Here is a 17,801-nt window from a genome sequence, read left to right on the forward strand (position 1 = left end):
ACTGGGGATAAGTCATGGCCTGACCCCAGACTTCCTGTTTGGCTCTGGAAAAATCACTGAGTCTCTTGCTTGGTTCTGATCATCAATACAGATGTGCATCCCCAGCAGTACTGTGTAGTAGAGAGAGCACTCGGATTTACTAGTCTTGCGATTTGAGGCATCTTTTAATCCCCTTGACTATAGTTTTCTTCTTTTAAAAATGGAAGAATCCCTACTCCATAGAGTTGTTTTGAGGAGTGTGTGGGGTTGTGAGGGTCCCAACCATCTTGGGGACTCTAAGGGGTTTACAGGAACTCTCGTTGTGATCTTTCCCGACTACCTGGTCCCTTTAGCGCTGCTTGTGGTTTGGGGTCATACGGTAGTTCCCTTTGAACAGTTAGGCTAAGTAACCACTCCGAGGTGAGTGGGAATTCCTCAAGGGACCCTGACTTGAATACCTTTTGCATCTCCTGGTGTCACCTGACATAGGCACACATGCCCCAGAGGCAGCAAGTTCTATCACATCTACCTGTGAATGAATGGATTTTAACGAGTAGAGGACTTGAAAGCCCCACTTTGGCCCCAATGTTTTCAGCTGCGTGTAGTTAATGGACCAGATCTTCCAGGACCTTTGGTGACCGTTTGCTAGCAGAGGTACAGCCTGAACACGTCCATCTCTTCACAAGCCTATGTGAACCTGTAAGTCTGGAAGCAGATCAGTTTTGTTCTGCAGGAAGCCTCCCTCCCTGAGTTTTCTCAGGGCTCTGGTAAGCCAGAGAGGAGGAAGGAAAGATATATTCTTTGCCTTTTGAAACGAATGTTCTCTTTAGACCAGCACCCCTGGATATTCTTTCTTGTCTTAGAAACTCTGGAAATAATGGGATGAAATAGCTTGAATAAGGGTTTCAAAGTCTGGGTTTGATACAGAAATCAGAAAAGCTTCAGCATCAGACATTTGTTACAGATTCAATTAGGCCCCTGCCTCCTCCAGGAAAGGAATCCACTTAGCCCAGCTCTGATTGGGTTTAGGGTTCCATCTCCACTGGGCTCGGCTAGAATTCTTGTGATGGCTGCCCCGGGACTGTCCCGGGGTCCCTTCACAGTGCCTTCCTGCTGCTTTCTCCTGCCTCTGATCTACTTTCCTTTCTTTCCATTTATTCTCGGAGAATTTTGTTAGCCGCTGATTTGGCTTCTTGGCCCTGGAGGGCACGCGTTCTCGGCAGGCTGCCCTGTCAGTGAGCCTGCTGCCTGCTCCCGACTCCCTCACTCTGGGCCAGGCTAGTGGCTGTGTCAATAGAGCTTTATTAGCTGAAGTCAGGTCGGAAAAAGTCAGACTTCTTTCTCTTCAATAACTGTTTGTCGTTTTATTATCATACACTGTAATGGGTGTTTCATTTTCGTTGCATTCTGTTGAAGCGCTTTACATTCTGAGGGTCTGTTGTATCTTTCCTGGGCCTGAACAGGGAGCACAGGCCAGTTCTGGATGTCGTGCCTGTCATTCCGGCAGAGTTAGTAGCTAACGCAGCACACTCAGGGCGGTCTCAGAGCACAACCATGCTGGTCTCTCTAGACTCCAGCCTGCGCCATGATGTCCAGCCCCTCGAATGGCTGGTCTAGAGCATGAATTTTGCTGTTCCCATTTCTTACTCCGCTACAGTGGTTCTTAACCTCTTTGGTCATGTTGTTGTTTAGGAATCTGATGAAAACCATTTACTCGCCAGAGGAAAATGTATCTCTGGTAGGAAAGGGGGCTTTGGGGACCACCTGAGGCCTCCCCATGGACTCTTAAGTGTCCACAGCCTTGGTTACAAAGCTCTCCTCTTGATGTGTAGCCTCACACCTTAGGGGTCAGGCGGGAGGGAAAGAGAGAGGCTGAGAGGGCAAGCAGAAGTGAGATACCATATTGTCACTAATGCCTTCAGAGAGCCATCTGGAAGGTCCTAGCTCTGACACTTATGAATGTTCCCTAGCGACCTCCAAACAGACATTATTCGTTTCAAGAGTATGTTTCTGAACTATAAAAAAAAAAGACAGAGAAGATAAGTAAGAGAAGGATCAGGAAAATGAAAATGATTAGTCGTATTAAAAGAAACAAGCAGAAATTTACCTACCAGAAAGTGTAAGCCCAGCAGTAACTAGGAACCAGGTGGGGAACCCAGACAGGTGCCTTCACCTGGCAGAAAAAAGGCACTATCCCTCATTCTCCTGCTGGGGCGGTGCCGGATGAAGCCAGCTAAAACCGAACGTCTGAATAAAATTTACAATCTCAGTGGAATACTCCGAATGTTCAGCTTGCAACGGAAAATCATTCATCATATCATGAACCGGGAAGATCTCAATTTTAAAGGAAAAAAGCATCAGTATATGCCAACACCAGGTAACAGAGACATTATAATTACCTGATAAAGATTTCAAAGGAGCCATCATAAAAATGCTTCAATGGGCAAGTACAAGCACCCTCAAAACAGATGGAAAAATGAAAAGTTTTGGCAAAGAAATAGAAGATACGAAGAAGAAACAAACAGAAATTTAACAATTGATAAATACAATTACCAAAATAAACAGACTAGGGCTTAAAAATGGAATAGAGAGGACAGAGGAAAGCTTGAAGAAGTTGAAGATGGAACAATAGAAGCTGCCCAGTCAGAAAAAGGGCAACATTGAACAGAGCCTCGGGACCAATAACAGAAGGTGTAACACGGGAGTCCCCAAAGAGGAAGGGAAAAAGAATTTGGAGAAATGAGGCTAGAGGCATCCAAATTGGAAAGGAAGAAGTAAAATGATCTCTGTTGACAGATGACATGATCTTATATGTAGAAACCCCTAAAGATCACACACATACATACACACACACACACACACACACACACACACACAAAGTATTAGAACTAATAAACAAATCCAGCAAAGTAGCAGAATATAAAATTAACATGTAAAAGTCAGTTACATTTCTATAAACTGACAGTGAACAATCAAAAAAGGACATTAAGGAAACAGTTCCAATTTACAACAATGTCTAACAGAATAAAATATACATAATTGACTTAACCAAGGAGATGAAAGAATTATAAGCTGAAAACTATAAACACCGATACAATATTAAAGAAGACATAAATAGAATAACATCCATATTCATGTTTGGAAGACTTAACGATGTTAAGATGTCAGTACCACCCAAAGCAATCTACAGCTTGTGTACAATCTCTAGGAAAATCCCAAAGATATTTTTTCAGAAACAAAAAAATCCATACTAAAATTTATATGAAACCTCAAGGGACACCAATAGCCAAAACAAATCTTGAAAAAGGAGAAGAAAGTTGGAAGACTCACACTTCCTGATGTCAGAATTTACTACAAAGCTACAATAATCAAAGCAGTGTGGTGGTAGCATAAAGACAGCCATATAGAACAATGAAATACGATAGAGAGCCCAGAAATAAACCTCATATATATGGTCAAATGATTTTTGACAAGGCACTACTCACAGTAAACAAAAGGTGGAAACAGCTCAAGTAGCCATGTATGAATGGATGCATAGACAAAAGAGAAGTTTATTAGAGACAGAGGGACATAATGTAATGAAGAAAAAGAGGTCCCTCTAACAAGAAGACACAGCAATCTTAAATGTGTATCCCCGAAACAGTTGCAAAGTATAGGGGGGGAAATTATAAAGAACTGAAAAGAGAATTAGACAGTGGACTCATAGATACAATTACATATAGCTGAGACATCAACCCCCCTCTGTCAGCAACTGATGGAACAACTAGAAGAGAAAATCAGCAGGAATGTCGAAGAATTTAACAACACCATCAACCAACAGGACCTAGGTGACATTTATGAAACACTCCATCCAACAGCAGCGTCACATGCATTTTTTTTAACGACCCACAGAATAACGCTGCCCTTTGTGAGATAGATCATTTTCTGGGTCATAAAACAAGTCTCAGTAAATGTAAAAGGATTCAAGTCATAGAAATTAAATTTTATGACCATGGTCAAATTAGGCATCAGTAACTCTTTTGGAAAAAAAAAAAAAAGACATCTCCCAGCTCTGTGTCTGGGACTTGGTTGGCCCCTAGAATTTATGAAGTCCAATCCCTCATTATTCCGTTGAGGAAACCGAGTCTCGGGGAGGAGACATGACTTCTTCAGGGCCCCTCAGGGGCTCAATAAATATTCATTGGATCAATTGATGAGTTAAACACAGCAACACGACTGGCAGCTCTTTGCCTGGAATGGCCACACCCACTGGAAGGAGCCACAGACCTGAGCTCCCGAGGCCTATAACCCCTTCTGAGGTCCCCTGGGGTGCTCTGGCCCCCCTCCCACCTCTGGACATCCCAGCACCTTACATCTTCCTTTGTCACACACAGTCCTGCTGTTACTGTCTCCTGGCTGTCCCAGAGCTCTTCCTGACAAGGCCAAGTCTCACGCTTCATAGCTGCTTGGAGGATGTTTAGTGCCTTAGGCCATTTTGCCTTCCCGGAGGACAGATCCTTCCAGCAGACCCTACACTGAGTTAGTTACTCAAGGGTGCAGAGCAGAGGAGCCAGTGGGGAGCTGCTGCTGCAACTCTGGTGGCCACCAAAAGCCCTGGAATTCTCTGCTGCCCGTTGTGCCCAGTGGCTGTGGCCCTGGAGCTGCTCAAAGCGTCGCGGGTCTGGCTGGTTCCATTTCCTCTTCTGGACGCCCGTGCCCTTCCCCGCTGCTCCGCCACTCCCCTGAGATGGGCAGAGGAAGGAAACTTGCTTGCATTTTTCCCTCTTGTGCTCCAGTTCCAGAGGGTGTTACCAAGCACTTATTTCTTTTTCCTCTGACTTTATGTCCATATTTAAATCACGCTTGAGGAAGTCATTTACTGGATCCCCTCGGGCTCATGGTAGAGAGCATATGAGATCCTCAATAAGCTTAATATATTTGTATTAAAAATTAATAAGAAAGCTACATTGTTTGCAACTTTAAATCATCATTTGATTTAATTCATTTTATTTCACATACAACCATAATTCTAAAATTACTTTAAAAAAAAAAAAAAAAACGGCGCGTGATGAGATTGAAGTCAGTCTGGGACCATATCTTGATTCCTGAGTGAACCGTGCCTGTCATGTGGTAGAGAATCTGTACTGCCACTCCGCGTGTGACATTTAGACTCAGCACACGGGTGCAGCAACCCCCTCAGAGGCTCCCAATGAGTCCTCTGCGGACGATTATGTGCAGGCTCTTTTTAAATGCTACCATTAAAAAAAAAAAAATTTAATGGAAAGAGATAAGCTTTCCCCAGCACAAGCCGGCTCCGATTTTATATTTCCTTAATCTGTTTTATATACTGCTGCAGGAAATTAAACCAAAAATCCTCTGCTCTGACGTGCGCATGTGCGGCAACGGGGAGGGGCCGAGAGAAGGGGGACAGCGACAGGGAACAGCACGCTGGTTCGTCACATTGACAGTAGACCTCTTTCTTCTGGAGGGCGAAATAAGCCTGCCTCATTTGCCCTTTAACGGAGAGCCAGCCTGGGCCTGCGGCCACAGAAAGCTCTCTCCTGACATCACTGAGAACTGTTGTTCCACTCATGTCCAGGCCCAGGACACGTGTCCTCCATCAGCAGGGCTGAGTTTCAGCTTAGTGGATACACACCGTACCGCATCATCGGCACACACAGGAGACAGTCGGGGACATAGTGTGACATCACTAGGTCCCACTTCTTTCTTTCTGCTCATCTTTCTCTCCTTTTCTCTCCTACCTGCCCATCACTCAGAGAGTGACAGTGTTTGTTAATCCTACCTGCATTTAGATTTACCTTCCAGACAAATGATGGGGAGTGTTTTTTCTTTTGTTTGTTTTTTGTCTTTTGCTCCATTTATACTCATTTCCTCCCTCCTTCTAGTCTGAAGTATTGCAGGTCCTATGCACACATATCGGGGGTTGTTACCTCCTGCCCCATCTTTGCCACCAAATAAGGGCAGACAGAACACCTGCAGCGGCATCTTGACTAGGAAGACCTAGTGGCCCCTCAGTGTGTCCCAGAAGCCACATCTAGCAGACCCTCCTCTTGTCACTGCAGACTGTTTGAAGGTGGAGGCTGCACATTGCAATCATGGAATGAACACTGGGTTGCATCCTGAGGGCTGGGCGCTCACTTTGGGTCGACCTCTCAGGGGAAACCTGAGGACATTGGACCAGAGGGTCGTCATGGCCCTTCCGTAAGTCAGTGGGCTCGGAGATGTGAAAGTGAGGCCTGGGAAGTCCAGGCAGCCTCCCCTTCCTGGCTGTGGCCCTGCAGTTCCAAATGGCTGCAGGACTAGACACCTCCCGCGGGCACCCAGGCTCTCGTCCTGGGAGTGAAATGTTTGACTGGAAGGAAGATAGGAGCCTCTCATGTTTGAAGACGAGCGAATTAGCCTCACCTTGTCCAAGTGATATGAAGATGACTGTCATTTAGCCTCTGAGTCAAGCCACTGAGAAGCACAGAGCATCCTCCAGGTGGGGAACCTATAGAAGCAGAACCAGGAGGGTGGAAAGCAGCTGGTCTGGAGTTCTCCTGGGCAACAAGGCCAGGCCCTCCCTGCAGGGACATCCATGGGGGGGGGAGGGTACCCTGCAGGGAGGGCCTGCCTTTCTCTGGACTCCCTGTGTGTGGGTTGGGGGGACAGCTATGGCTCTTTCTTCTGCAAAGAACATTTCAAGCAGTACCTGTGGCCTGTCCATCTTTCTTTGCCAGACTGTAAGTCCCTCTGGTCTCTGGTGAGTAGAAGGGAGGAGAACTTTTAAGACAGCTTTCAAGTAGAGAATCTCCCATGAAGGAATTTCTCTGATCTCTTTTTTTTTTTTTTTTTTCATTCTTACCTGAGGACATACTTATTGATCATAGAGAGAGGGGAAGGGAGGGAGAGAGAGGGAAAGAAACATCGATTGGTTGCCTCCCACACGTTCCCTGACCAGGGACCCAACCCACAACCTAGGCATGTGCTCTGACCAGGAATCGAACCCACAGCCTTTCGGTTTACAGATGACATTCCAACCAATTAAGCCACACTGGCCAGAGCTCTCTGATCTCTCTTTATAATCCTGTCCTCACGCAGGTCTCAGTCTCAGACCTTAGATGTCCAGGCCAACAGAGAACCCTGGGCAGTGCCACAGGGGAGGGGGTGGGCAAAGAATAACACATGAGACATTTGTTCCCCAAATGGCATCAGACATTTGTCTCTAGCCCAGAGGGACCTCACAGAGCTTGGCTCCCAACTCGGTCTCTCCATTTCCAGATGCTGCCCATCCCGCACCCCAGAATTTGCTCACAGATACTGTATACTCACAGGCAGGCACACTCAAGGGACTGACAGACAAATCCCCACCACCCGAATCTCAGTCTCGGCCACATTCTGGTTTTTCCAGCTAGGGGTGGCGGGGGGTGTGGTGGGTGAGTGATGGGCCTGATTGTCATGATAAGATTGCAGGCTGATTACATGAACAGAGAGAGCTCTTTTCCAGGCTGAGGACCAGGGTTTGAGGTGGTGGGCCTCTCTCTGTCTTTTTTCTCTCTTCTTGATTGTTCTCTCTCTCTCAGCACTAAATCTAGATCCCCTCTGCCTGCCGGTTTTCCTTTATTCCAGCCTAAATGGAACATTTTTAAAAAGGCCAAGGGGCTACAGGTTACTCCTCCATAGAATGGAGGGGCTCTGGCGACAAGACTGCCAAGGTGTGCTCCCAGTTTGAAAGTCCTTATGGTTCTGAAGATGTTCATGCTCAGACTTCTACCTCTAGGAATGTGTCTTCAACAGATACTGAGCACAGGCAAAAGGTCTTGTGCTGGAAGGTCTGTCAATTCATAGCAAAAGTTGGAAGTCATCTAGATTTCCAAGGGTAGCTGAGTGAATGATGGTCTGTAAACATGATGGAATTAAGCGTACACAGCCATTAAAATGGCAATTATGCTGCTATAAATTAACGTTGATAACGAATAGTTGCTGTTATTTGTTGAGGGCTCACTCAGTTGTTCTCATCCCCGAGGGCACGTTAGAATCCTGGATCCCAGGTCTCACCCCAGAGAGCAGGTTTAGGATCACGAGTCAGATCTGGGAATTGGTGTCTCTTTGGAAACCCCCAGTTGATACTGCTGTACAGCCAAGGCTGAGACCACAACATTGCGTGCCAGGTACTTCTCGTGGGCTTAATAGCCACCAGGATGATGGGCAGCACCTTTACGTGTTTCCTGAAGGCACATTCGTGTGGAATGCAGTGGATCTTGTGTCCTTCCCCTCCCCGTGGCCCCCCATTTGGTCAGTGCAGGAGGATACTGTCTGTCTCTAGTTTTCTTATTGCAAACACAGTTTAGAGGGCATGCTGGTTCTTCATTGCTTTTTAACAAACCATCCCAAAACTTAGCAGGGTACGACCAGCGCCATTTAGGCTCACAGGTTATTTGATCAGGAATTTGAGGGTTGCAGCTGGGCAGACTGGACTCTGACTCTCTTCTGACCAGTGGCTAGAATCATTTGGAGGCTTCTTTATGCACAGTTCTGGTGTCTTGGTGAGGCTGACTTGACAGATGGGCTCAGCTAGGACTGTCAACCAGACAGCTACACACAACCTGTCCATGTGGCATGGGCTTCCTCAAAACATGGCAGCTCCTGGTTCCATGCCTCGGGGGGCTGGGGGTGGGGGGTAGGCCGCATGGCCTTTCTGACTCTGCCTTGGAATCCATTTGCATCATTTTCATTGTACTCTACTACTGAAGTGGTTACAAGCCCACCAGATTTCAGAAAGATTTTTCAGGTAGAACCGACAAGATTTAGTGATGGACTGAACATAGTTGAGGAAGGGATTGTTAAAATACCAATGTTGTGCGCCATGTGGCCTAAAAAGAATATAGAAAATCATACGTACATCATTATCACAGTGTGCGTGGATGAGAACTCGGTGCTGCATGCCCTGATAAATCGCTGGAGGTCGTTGTTGGACAGCCGTCCCAGCATAACTCGGTCAGGGAGTTGGCTTTCCAAACACCACAGTGGAACAATGACCCGGTCACTGCGTGTTCTGGCTGGGAGAACCACAGAGCTTCTCCCACTGTGGGCCTGCTCTCGCAGGGATGAGATGAGGAGTGGGCAGGAGCCCGCCTGCTTGGGGGTCTAAGCTGTCCTCGTTCTTTCCCCTTCAGGCGTTTGATATCATGCGAGTGACTCACGGCCGAGAGCACAAGCTGATTGAAGACTTGATCCTCCTCTTAGAAGAATGTGACGCCAACATCAGAGCCTCCTGAGGGAGCCCAGGCAGGCGGAAGGACAGCCATACCCCAATGGATGCCTTACTGAGGTCACACACTCTGTCCTGTGCCTGCTGTGTGACCCTCCCCTCTTGGAAACGCCCCTCTGTGTTTGTCGGCCGATAAGGCAGACGTACGGTCTGCAAACCCCAAGAATCACTAGTTGTAGGGCACGATTCTCTAAGCACAATTATAATAAATATAAAAAATATGGTTGAAAATGCCATCTGGTAATCGTTTTCTTTACTTATTGGTAATTGTAACGTTTAAAATCTCAACATTAAAGATAGAAAATCATATTAAAAGCATGGCAGGATAAGTATTAACATTCTCCTTGGACAGATGTAGGGACGATTGCATAAAAATGAGTGTTTCTACATTTGCTTCCCTTTAGGCTCTGTCCATTTGGGCAAGAAGCAGAACTTTCAGATGTTGGCTCTATTGTTTGTGTTAAATAATGTCTTTGTTCATTATTTATTTCCAAATGCATCTCCAATGCAGGGAGTTTCATCCTGAATCCTAGGAAGAAGTCATTTTAGTTGTCATTAGAAAAGGACACAGGACGTCTTAATGGGAAAGAAAAAAATGTTTTTTCAAACGGCTCCATTATAACTCTTATTCTCAGCATTTTATAAGCCTTCGGGTATATCATGCTTTTTTTCTTTCTTGGGTTTTTTCTCTCTAATTCCCTAGGTCTGTGGTTTGACCACGTTTTGATATGCTTGGCATGGAGCCCCACCATCCTGCCGGAAGCAGGGTTGTAGCACTCCGGCTCCGACCAGGCTTGCTTTCCTGTTCCCTTAATTCTGTAGCCTGCTTTTCCCCCTTTCTGCTGTAGACAAATACAGAAAACCTTTTCTTCCCCTCTGCTGGAAAAAAAAGGTAAATTCTTTTCTGACTCCGTGATTGCCTGAGCAGTTGAGTGCCTCCTGCTCAGATGAGACCCTGGTAGTGACTGGAGGCATTGGCTTCCTGCAGGAGAAAGATTCTTAAGAGAGCCTCCCGCTGTCCACATGCAAGGAAACAAGATACCGTGGCTGATGGGAGAATCCAGGGCAGCTACTCCAGGTGCCTCCCCACGCTCACAGGGGGCATGGCGAGTCCTCCAGCCACGTGGCTGCACTGGCGGCCCACACAGGGTGACACAGAGACATTTGTGTAACCTGAAGGAACCGGCCTCGTCCTGCAGCCAAGCCAGCTGACAACTGGGGAGTGTGGTCTGCTTGCTGAGCACCTCGTGGCCACTTGGACCGTGGAAGCGCGCTGGGTCTCCTGCATGCTGATGAGTTCTGCGGCCTTTTCCTGAGCTTGCTGCTGCTGCTGCTGCTGCTGCTGCAGCCACCGTCTGTCAAGTGTCATGCACACAGTCTCTCTAATAGGCACAGTAGCACAACACGGTAGGTATTTTGAAGCCCCCTTTCCCTTCCTCCACCCAGCCCACCCCCTACTCCCACTGTCAACCCCCACACTGTTGTTCATGTCCATGGGTCATTCATACATGTGCTTTGATCCTTTCCCCTTCTTCCCACCAGTATTCCCCTCCCCCCCCTCTCCTCCCCTCTGACAGCTGCCAGTCTGTTCCATGTTTCTATGTCTCTGTTTCTATTTTGCTCGTTAGTTTATTTTGTTCATTAGATTCCTCTTATAAGTGAGATCACATGGTATTTGTCTTTAACCGACTGCCTTACCTCACTTAGTATAATAGTCTCCAGTTCCATCCACGCTGTCTCAAAAGGTAAGAAAGAGTTCCTTCTTTCTTTCTGCTGCATAGAACTCCCTTGTGTAAATGGACCACAGTTTTCTGGTCCACTCATGTACAGACGGGCACTTAGGCTGTTTCCAGCACTGGGCTATTGTAAACAGCGCTGCTATGAACATAGGGGTGCATACGCTCTTTTGAATTGGGGTTTCAAGATTCTTCGGGTATAATCCTAGTAGTGGAGTCATTGGTTCAAAAGGCAGTTCCATTTTTAATCTTTTGAGGAAATTCCATACTGTTCTCCACAGTGGCTGCACCGGTCTGCATTCCCACCAACAGTGCATCAGGGTTCCTTTTTCGCCACATCCTGACCAGCACAAGTTGTTTGTTGATTTGTTGATGATGGCCATTCTGACTGGTGTGAGGTGGTATCTCATTGTGGTTTTTATTTGCATCTCTCGACGGCTGGTGATGTTGAGCATTTTTTCACATGTCTGTGGGCCCTCTTTATGTCCTCCTTAGAGAAGTGTCTGTTCAGTCCTTTGCCCGTTTTTTCATTGGATTGTTTGTCTTCCTGGGGTTAAGTCATACGAGTTCTTGGTTCCTCATTTAAAATTCACTAGGAAAAACCGTAACAGAAGGTGGGGGCTGTGTTACATGCCAAAGGAGCCGAGTTCACTGAGAGAACTCTGCCGTTTGCCAATTTTCTGAATGAAATTTATCAGTCAGTGATGATCCTGGATTAAGGGATTTGCCTTCATGCCTCCTAGAGAAAGCATGATAGGCTTTTAATCCCCCTTAGCCAGCGTCCCGTGTTCCGAGGAAAGGGCCCTTACGAGGAAGGGGCCCTGCGTTCGTCAGCTTTTCACAGAAAGCCAACATTTAAGCTAGGGCAAACATTTACTGAGCAACTTCACAGCAGAATCACTGCGGAGGAGAGGGAAGGGGATGGAGAGCAGGATTTCAAATGCCTGTCACCAGTGGCTGAGGATTTATTGCCACCGCAGCCTCCGTGGCTGCCGTTTCATTAATCCAGAGTTGCCGTAGCGATGGGCTCTGTTCACATCAGTAACTCGACTCCATTAGTGGCTCCTCTGGGATGAGAACACATTCAAACTGAAAATGAACACGCTGGGCATAATTGATAGCCATGCCATACAAATGCTAGCCGTGCCGGGGCGGGGAGGCTGCCCGGGAACCTGCTCTCCACGGGACGGGCCCCTCCAGCCAGGTGGAGCCAGCCAGGCAGCCACACCGGCTGCCAGGTGACAGGACCTGAAAATCTCCTCTGCCCCATCCAGAAGTGACGTCACCCTCAGTCAGAGGAGGCCCCTGAGACTCCACATGGAGAAGGTTCTAGGCATCGCAAAATCTCATGACGCGTGATCATGGGTGGAAGCTCCAGGAAAACACTGCGGCCCTCCTTTGGCCTGAGAACTGGAAGAGCTCCAGGTGGTTGAGGCGGACCAGCAACGCCACCCCAAAGGGACACGTCCCCTGACCTTTATGAGCCTTGTAAGCATGGGATGCTGTTGATGCGCAACCGATTGGTGTCCAAGACCAATGGTTGGCCCTTCGTGGGGAGTTAGTCCCTCCACGCTGCTCTTCAGCCCAGAAACACAGCCGCTGGACTGTCCCTTTCTCCTCAATCAAAGGAATGAGCTGTGTCTGTACACCTTCTGAAGTGCTTTTACAATGCCAGCCATTTTTATTCCTGATCCAGTCCCAGGCTGTTTGCAGACGCCCAGCTCCTCACTCCTCAGCCACTGTGAAAACCACCTCACTGATCCTGCCCGCTGTCCCTCTCTCCCCTGTCCGTCATCGGAGCTGCCAGTCATGTCCCCCAAATACCCAATTCATCATTTCCTCATACATCTCTTTGCTCAAAAACTTGCAGTGGCTCCCCATTGCTGCTCTATTTGAAGTTCAGGCTTCAGACTGGCGCTGGGGGTCTGAACTACCGAATCTTACACTCAGCCGATCCCCCATGAGGCTTCCACTCTGGCTAGATCAGCTTCCCCCCGCCCCCTGACGCCCCCCCCCCCCCCGCCCCGAATCTCCTGCTTCTTGTGTCCTCTGTCAGCTCCTTGTTTTGTTCATGATGACTGAATTCCCTTCTCCGTCTGACTAAATCGTACCCATCCATTCTCAAAGGTCTAGCTTCAGCCTCTTCTTTCTTCTTTAAAAGCATTCAAGTATGTTATAGTTTATAACCGTAATTCTTCTTCACATTCAAGTCATATCAGCTTTGGCTCTTGGGATCTTTTTCCAGTTGGAGCCTTATGTCCCTATGTGTTCTTATTGTTTTGGAAACACTGTTTTATTTGGGGCACCTTATCCCTGGGACAGCCATTGTCATGGAGCCCTGAAGTCAGCCTGTTTGCTTGCTGCCACTGGGGCGTCATTGCTTCCTAGGCCTTCGTGTTATAGCAAGGTCACACTGATACCACTAACTAAAATGCAACATCCACATTGCTCATCTTCCTCCTTCCATATCAGTTCTTCCCCTAGACACACACACAAAAAATACTTTTGAAGTTCCTACTGCAGCCACTACCAACAGCAAGCCTACTAAGTAGTTTCAGATTCTTTTCCAGTGCTTTCTGTTCTTAGGCTAAAAAGGTTGTATTGTAAGAACAAAAGGTGCTTGTGTTATTCTTTTCTCAGTGATTACATGTAAGCCATGTAATATCCAATTAGGTTTATTTGTTTCTATTTTTATTCAGCTTTAGAGTTTGCCCCATTATTGATTTATGCTGGTAGACAAATATCAATATAAAATTTGCTATTTACAAATAATGGCATTATGCATATGTTTTGGGGTTTTTGTTTGTTTTGTGTTGCTGAAGATGTATCTTCAGGGTAATTCCCTAGAAGTGAACTTGCTGAGTCAGAGGGTAAATGCATATGTAATTTTGGGGTGTTGTCAAGCTTACCTAGAGAAGGGTTGCAGAACAATGCCTCCCTGTTTCCCTCCAACCTCGCCAACAGGGAAAAAAATTCAGCTTCTGAATTTTTTGCTAAGCTAATCGATGAGAAATAGTATGTCAGTGTAGTTTAAATTTGCATTTTTCTTACTAGTGAAGTTGGATGTCTTCAAATACTTAAAAGCCTTCTGTCTATCTTTTTGTGAACTATCTTTACACATCATGTGACTCTTTTTCTATCGGATTTCTTAGGTGGTTTTGTTCTTGATCTTTAGTTTTTTTATATATTAGGAAGATTTTTCCTTTGTAATATTCAATATCTCAGTTTGTCTTTTTTTTTTTTTAACGTTTTAATTTTTTGCCCTGAGTTCCTTTGGGTCACATTTTCAAACATATTTTGTAAGAACTCTATTCCATGGTAAACTAGGACCCAGTTATAAAGTTAAACGTGGCCGACCTGCCCTGTGGTTCTTGATTCTTAACAGTTTATGAGTTGAGTTGCTAGTTAAAAATTCATTCTTCTACAACCAGGTGTCTTTAGCCAGCACCTCACCTTGTTAAGGTTCTTTACCTGGTGGAATGATCCCAGTTTTAATCTTGAACTGTCTGAGTCCCTAGTGTTCTTGCCTTTTTGGGTCATTCCAGTCTTCCATTGAACTAGACATACAACTGCTAAGATGCACTTCAGAGGATTCCCTGAGTCCAGAGATGGTCCTGCATCTTTGCATTGTACGGCAGCAGTTTGATACTGGGCTCAGTCAGTCCAACCGCGGCAGTAGTCTGCTTCTCCTCTGGTTCATTCAGAGGGATGAAGAACCCAGAATGGTTGCTCGGTAGTCCTCCTTTTCGTTTTCTGAGGAACCTCCATACTGTTTTTTTTTATAGTGGCTGGACCAATTTACAGTCCCACCAGCAAGGCACAAGAGTTCCCTTCTCTCCACATCTTTGCCAAAACTTGTTATTTGTTGACTGTTTGATGATAGTCATTCTGACTGGTGTGAGGGGGCATCTCATTGTGGTCTTGATTTGTAGTCTCTTAATAATTAGCCAAACTACCTCTTGTTTGACCAGACTTGACATCTAAACTGCCTTTTATATCTGGATTCAGAATAAAAATCCTTTGCTGGAACACATATGGATTTGGGGTTAAAAAGAGAAGTAGCATCAAAATCGACCTATGGGGTTGTGCTGGGTTGACCAGTGTGAGCTGACCAGTGTGAGCCAAGACTGGGGACATTTATTGGGGAGGGCTTTGCTCTGGGGCCCTGTAAGCCCAGCTCAAGGCATGTGAGTGGCGCACCCTCGTCTTACTTAACCCCTCATTATCTCTGAGGCACAGCGAAATTCACTTCAGATAGGATGACTGGTTCCTTTGTACTCCTGGGGGCAATTTGACACTCATTTCTAAGAGGTGCCATCTTTTAGCTCAGTGTGCCTCACGGGTCACATGATCTCCGATTACTGAGGTGACACTTAGGACAATTTTATGGTAAATTGAGTCCCAAATTACAGCCCCCGAAGGGGTCCGCATTAATAACGGTCTGTAACGGCGCAGCAGGGGGCCTGGGCGCCAGCTATTCCGCAGTCAAATATGCTGCTAACGCCCATGTCAGTAACGCCCAGAGGAACGTATTATTCAGACGCATGCTCTGGTCTTCTCCTTCCATAAAAAACAGCGCTCAGATCACCATAGACACCCTTGGATTGCAGAATAATGAAGACAGAATTATTGTTGCCTGAATTGGGATTTCCTTGTCACTGAGTTAAGAAGCATGACCTTCTATGAGTGAAATGGAATTACTTTTTCTGTTTTTTTCCAAAGGATCAACCACTCTGATTGCCTCGTTTCTCCTGTAGGCATTTTACTTCTTAACTGTGAGAAGTCAGGGCCTCTCATATGATAGAGTCTGAGAAAGTCTGACTGGGTAATTGCTAAGCACAGCCTGTAAAGAAACACATATCACCCATAGAATACGTTGCTTTCAGAGAGGTTTCAGCATCTGGATGCACCTGCACATAGCAGTGTGCTGAGTTCTGTAAGATGCTGGCCAGTAAGGCAGGCTGTCAGTTTCCTACCTTTTGAGAATCTGTTATAGAAACCAGATATCGACATCAGTGTTCATGTGGCTGAACATGCGTTCACAGTCATGAATGTGAAATAAAAACAAGAATTAGATAAGACACATTACCTGGGTGTTTAGGTGGTTTCTCATACACTAAATCGATGGTTACTGGATTCTTACAAGATCTGGGCAACACTGACTCATCACATTCCAAGGACATGTAAAAACATTGGCCTGGGACTCCCCTCTCTGGATTCGTACTTTCTCTATGTAGAGTATGTACTTCTAACTAATCTGAAAGATTAAACGTTATCCACTTCTTTGCTATTCTGGTTTTCTTTAAAGACTCCGGATTCTCTGCTATATGGCTGTTGAACCCATTCACCCATTGAAAATATCTCTGTTCTTTGCAAGGCCCTCTGCTACGTATTAGAGGAAACAGACGCTGTTGTACACAGTCAAGAACTTACTAACAGTGAAGACTCTTCTGAGCGTGCGAAATAGTAGTAGGCGATCAATCACCAGGATCCCAGCTCCTGGGTGCTCAAGACAAGGGATGGGCCTCCGAGAGACTCCCTGCTGCTGATCCACGGAAGACAGACAGTGTTGCCTTGCAAGAGAGAGGAGATGGAAGAATGAAGACAACTGTATGGGCTGAACTGTGTCCCCCCTCCCAAATGTATATGTTGAAGTCCTAACCCCCCCCCCCAGTACCTCAGAATGTGACTGTATTTGGAAATAAAGCCTTTACCAAGGTGACCAAGTTAAAATGAGGCTGTTAGGGTGGGCCCTAATGCACTCTCACGGGTGCACTTATCCAAAGAGGAAATGTAGTCACAGAAAGAAGCACCAAGGACACGCGTGCACAGAGGAAAGACATTTGAAGATGCAGCAAGAAGGCAGCCATCTGGGCACCAAGTAGAGAGAGAGGCCTCAGAGGAAACCAGCCCTGCTGCCACCCTGACCCTGGACTTCCAGCCTCCAGAACTGACGAAATACATTTCTGTTGTTTAAACCCCTGTCTGTGATGTTTTGTTACTGTATCCCTAGCAAATGAGTGCATTAATCTTATTCCTGTTAGGATTTTTTAAAAGAATCTCAAGATTCCAGAAAAGTTCCAAGTACAGGACAAGAAAAAATCTTTTTCTGAACTATTTGAGAGTAAGTTGCTGACATTCTAAAAGGTTCCTGAGAGTTTCCTGTAAAGGAGGGAAAGATTCTGATTGCGTTGGAGAGATTAGCATCTTAGAAACAATGGATTAAGGACAGCTCTTCCTGAGAAGATGAAAATGCAGGCGTCGCCTGAGGTGTGCAAGGCAGAGAACAAGACAGGCGACTTCTCGTGTTCCATCTCAACCCGAAGCTTTTGACCTTGGAAAAATCCCCTCCGCATCCACTGACAACTGGACTAAATAAATCACCTCTGTGTTGGCTTCCAACCTGGTTATTTTGTGCTTCTGTGAATTTCTACCATGACATCCAAGGGCAAACACGATGCAGGGCTGCCCACCCGTGCCGCGTGCCCTGGCTGACCACTTGCCCTGTGCTCGCCAGCCCAAGCTGCTGAACAGAGCAGCCAGCCTTGCATCCCTCCTGTCGGCCCACTGTCCTCCAGCTGGGCCAAGCTCCCGGCGGGCCCGTCCTCTCGTGCCCTTGTCCTTCGTACTGCTTCTCCGTTCCAGATGCCCGTCTCCTTCCCCTGATGCCCCCGGGAACTTCCTGCTCCTCCTTCCTGCTCTTCCTCTCTGCTGCCTCGGTGCCTTACTCATTCCCTCGAAAACATGTCACATCACAATAATTGCTGCTGCTTTTATCCTTCTCCCCACAAAACTCCAAATCTCTGGGAGAAAGGGCCTGGATTTCTTCCCTCTCC

The 17,801-nt window shown here is 46.6% G+C and overlaps 1 protein-coding gene across 3 annotated transcripts in view; it reads left to right on the plus strand.

Annotated features, from left to right (window-relative positions):
* SMYD3 (SET and MYND domain containing 3) overlaps positions 1–9,465 on the plus strand; it is a 466,700-nt gene extending 457,235 nt beyond the window's left edge. For 2 of the 3 annotated variants that reach the window (XM_090263211.1, XM_090263213.1), the window contains one exon: positions 9,135–9,465. In XM_090263211.1, the coding sequence (XP_090119337.1) occupies positions 9,135–9,236 (102 nt within the window). In that variant the 3' untranslated portion in view covers positions 9,237–9,465. The remainder of the gene's footprint in view (positions 1–9,134) is intronic. The other variant, XM_090263212.1, reaches the window with a different exon arrangement.
* Positions 9,466–17,801: the final 8,336 nt, after the last annotated feature.

This window comes from Furipterus horrens, unplaced genomic scaffold (genome assembly GCF_987537825.1).
Source record: "Furipterus horrens unplaced genomic scaffold, mFurHor1.1.pri manual_scaffold_15, whole genome shotgun sequence".
Lineage (NCBI taxonomy): Eukaryota > Metazoa > Chordata > Mammalia > Chiroptera > Furipteridae > Furipterus > Furipterus horrens.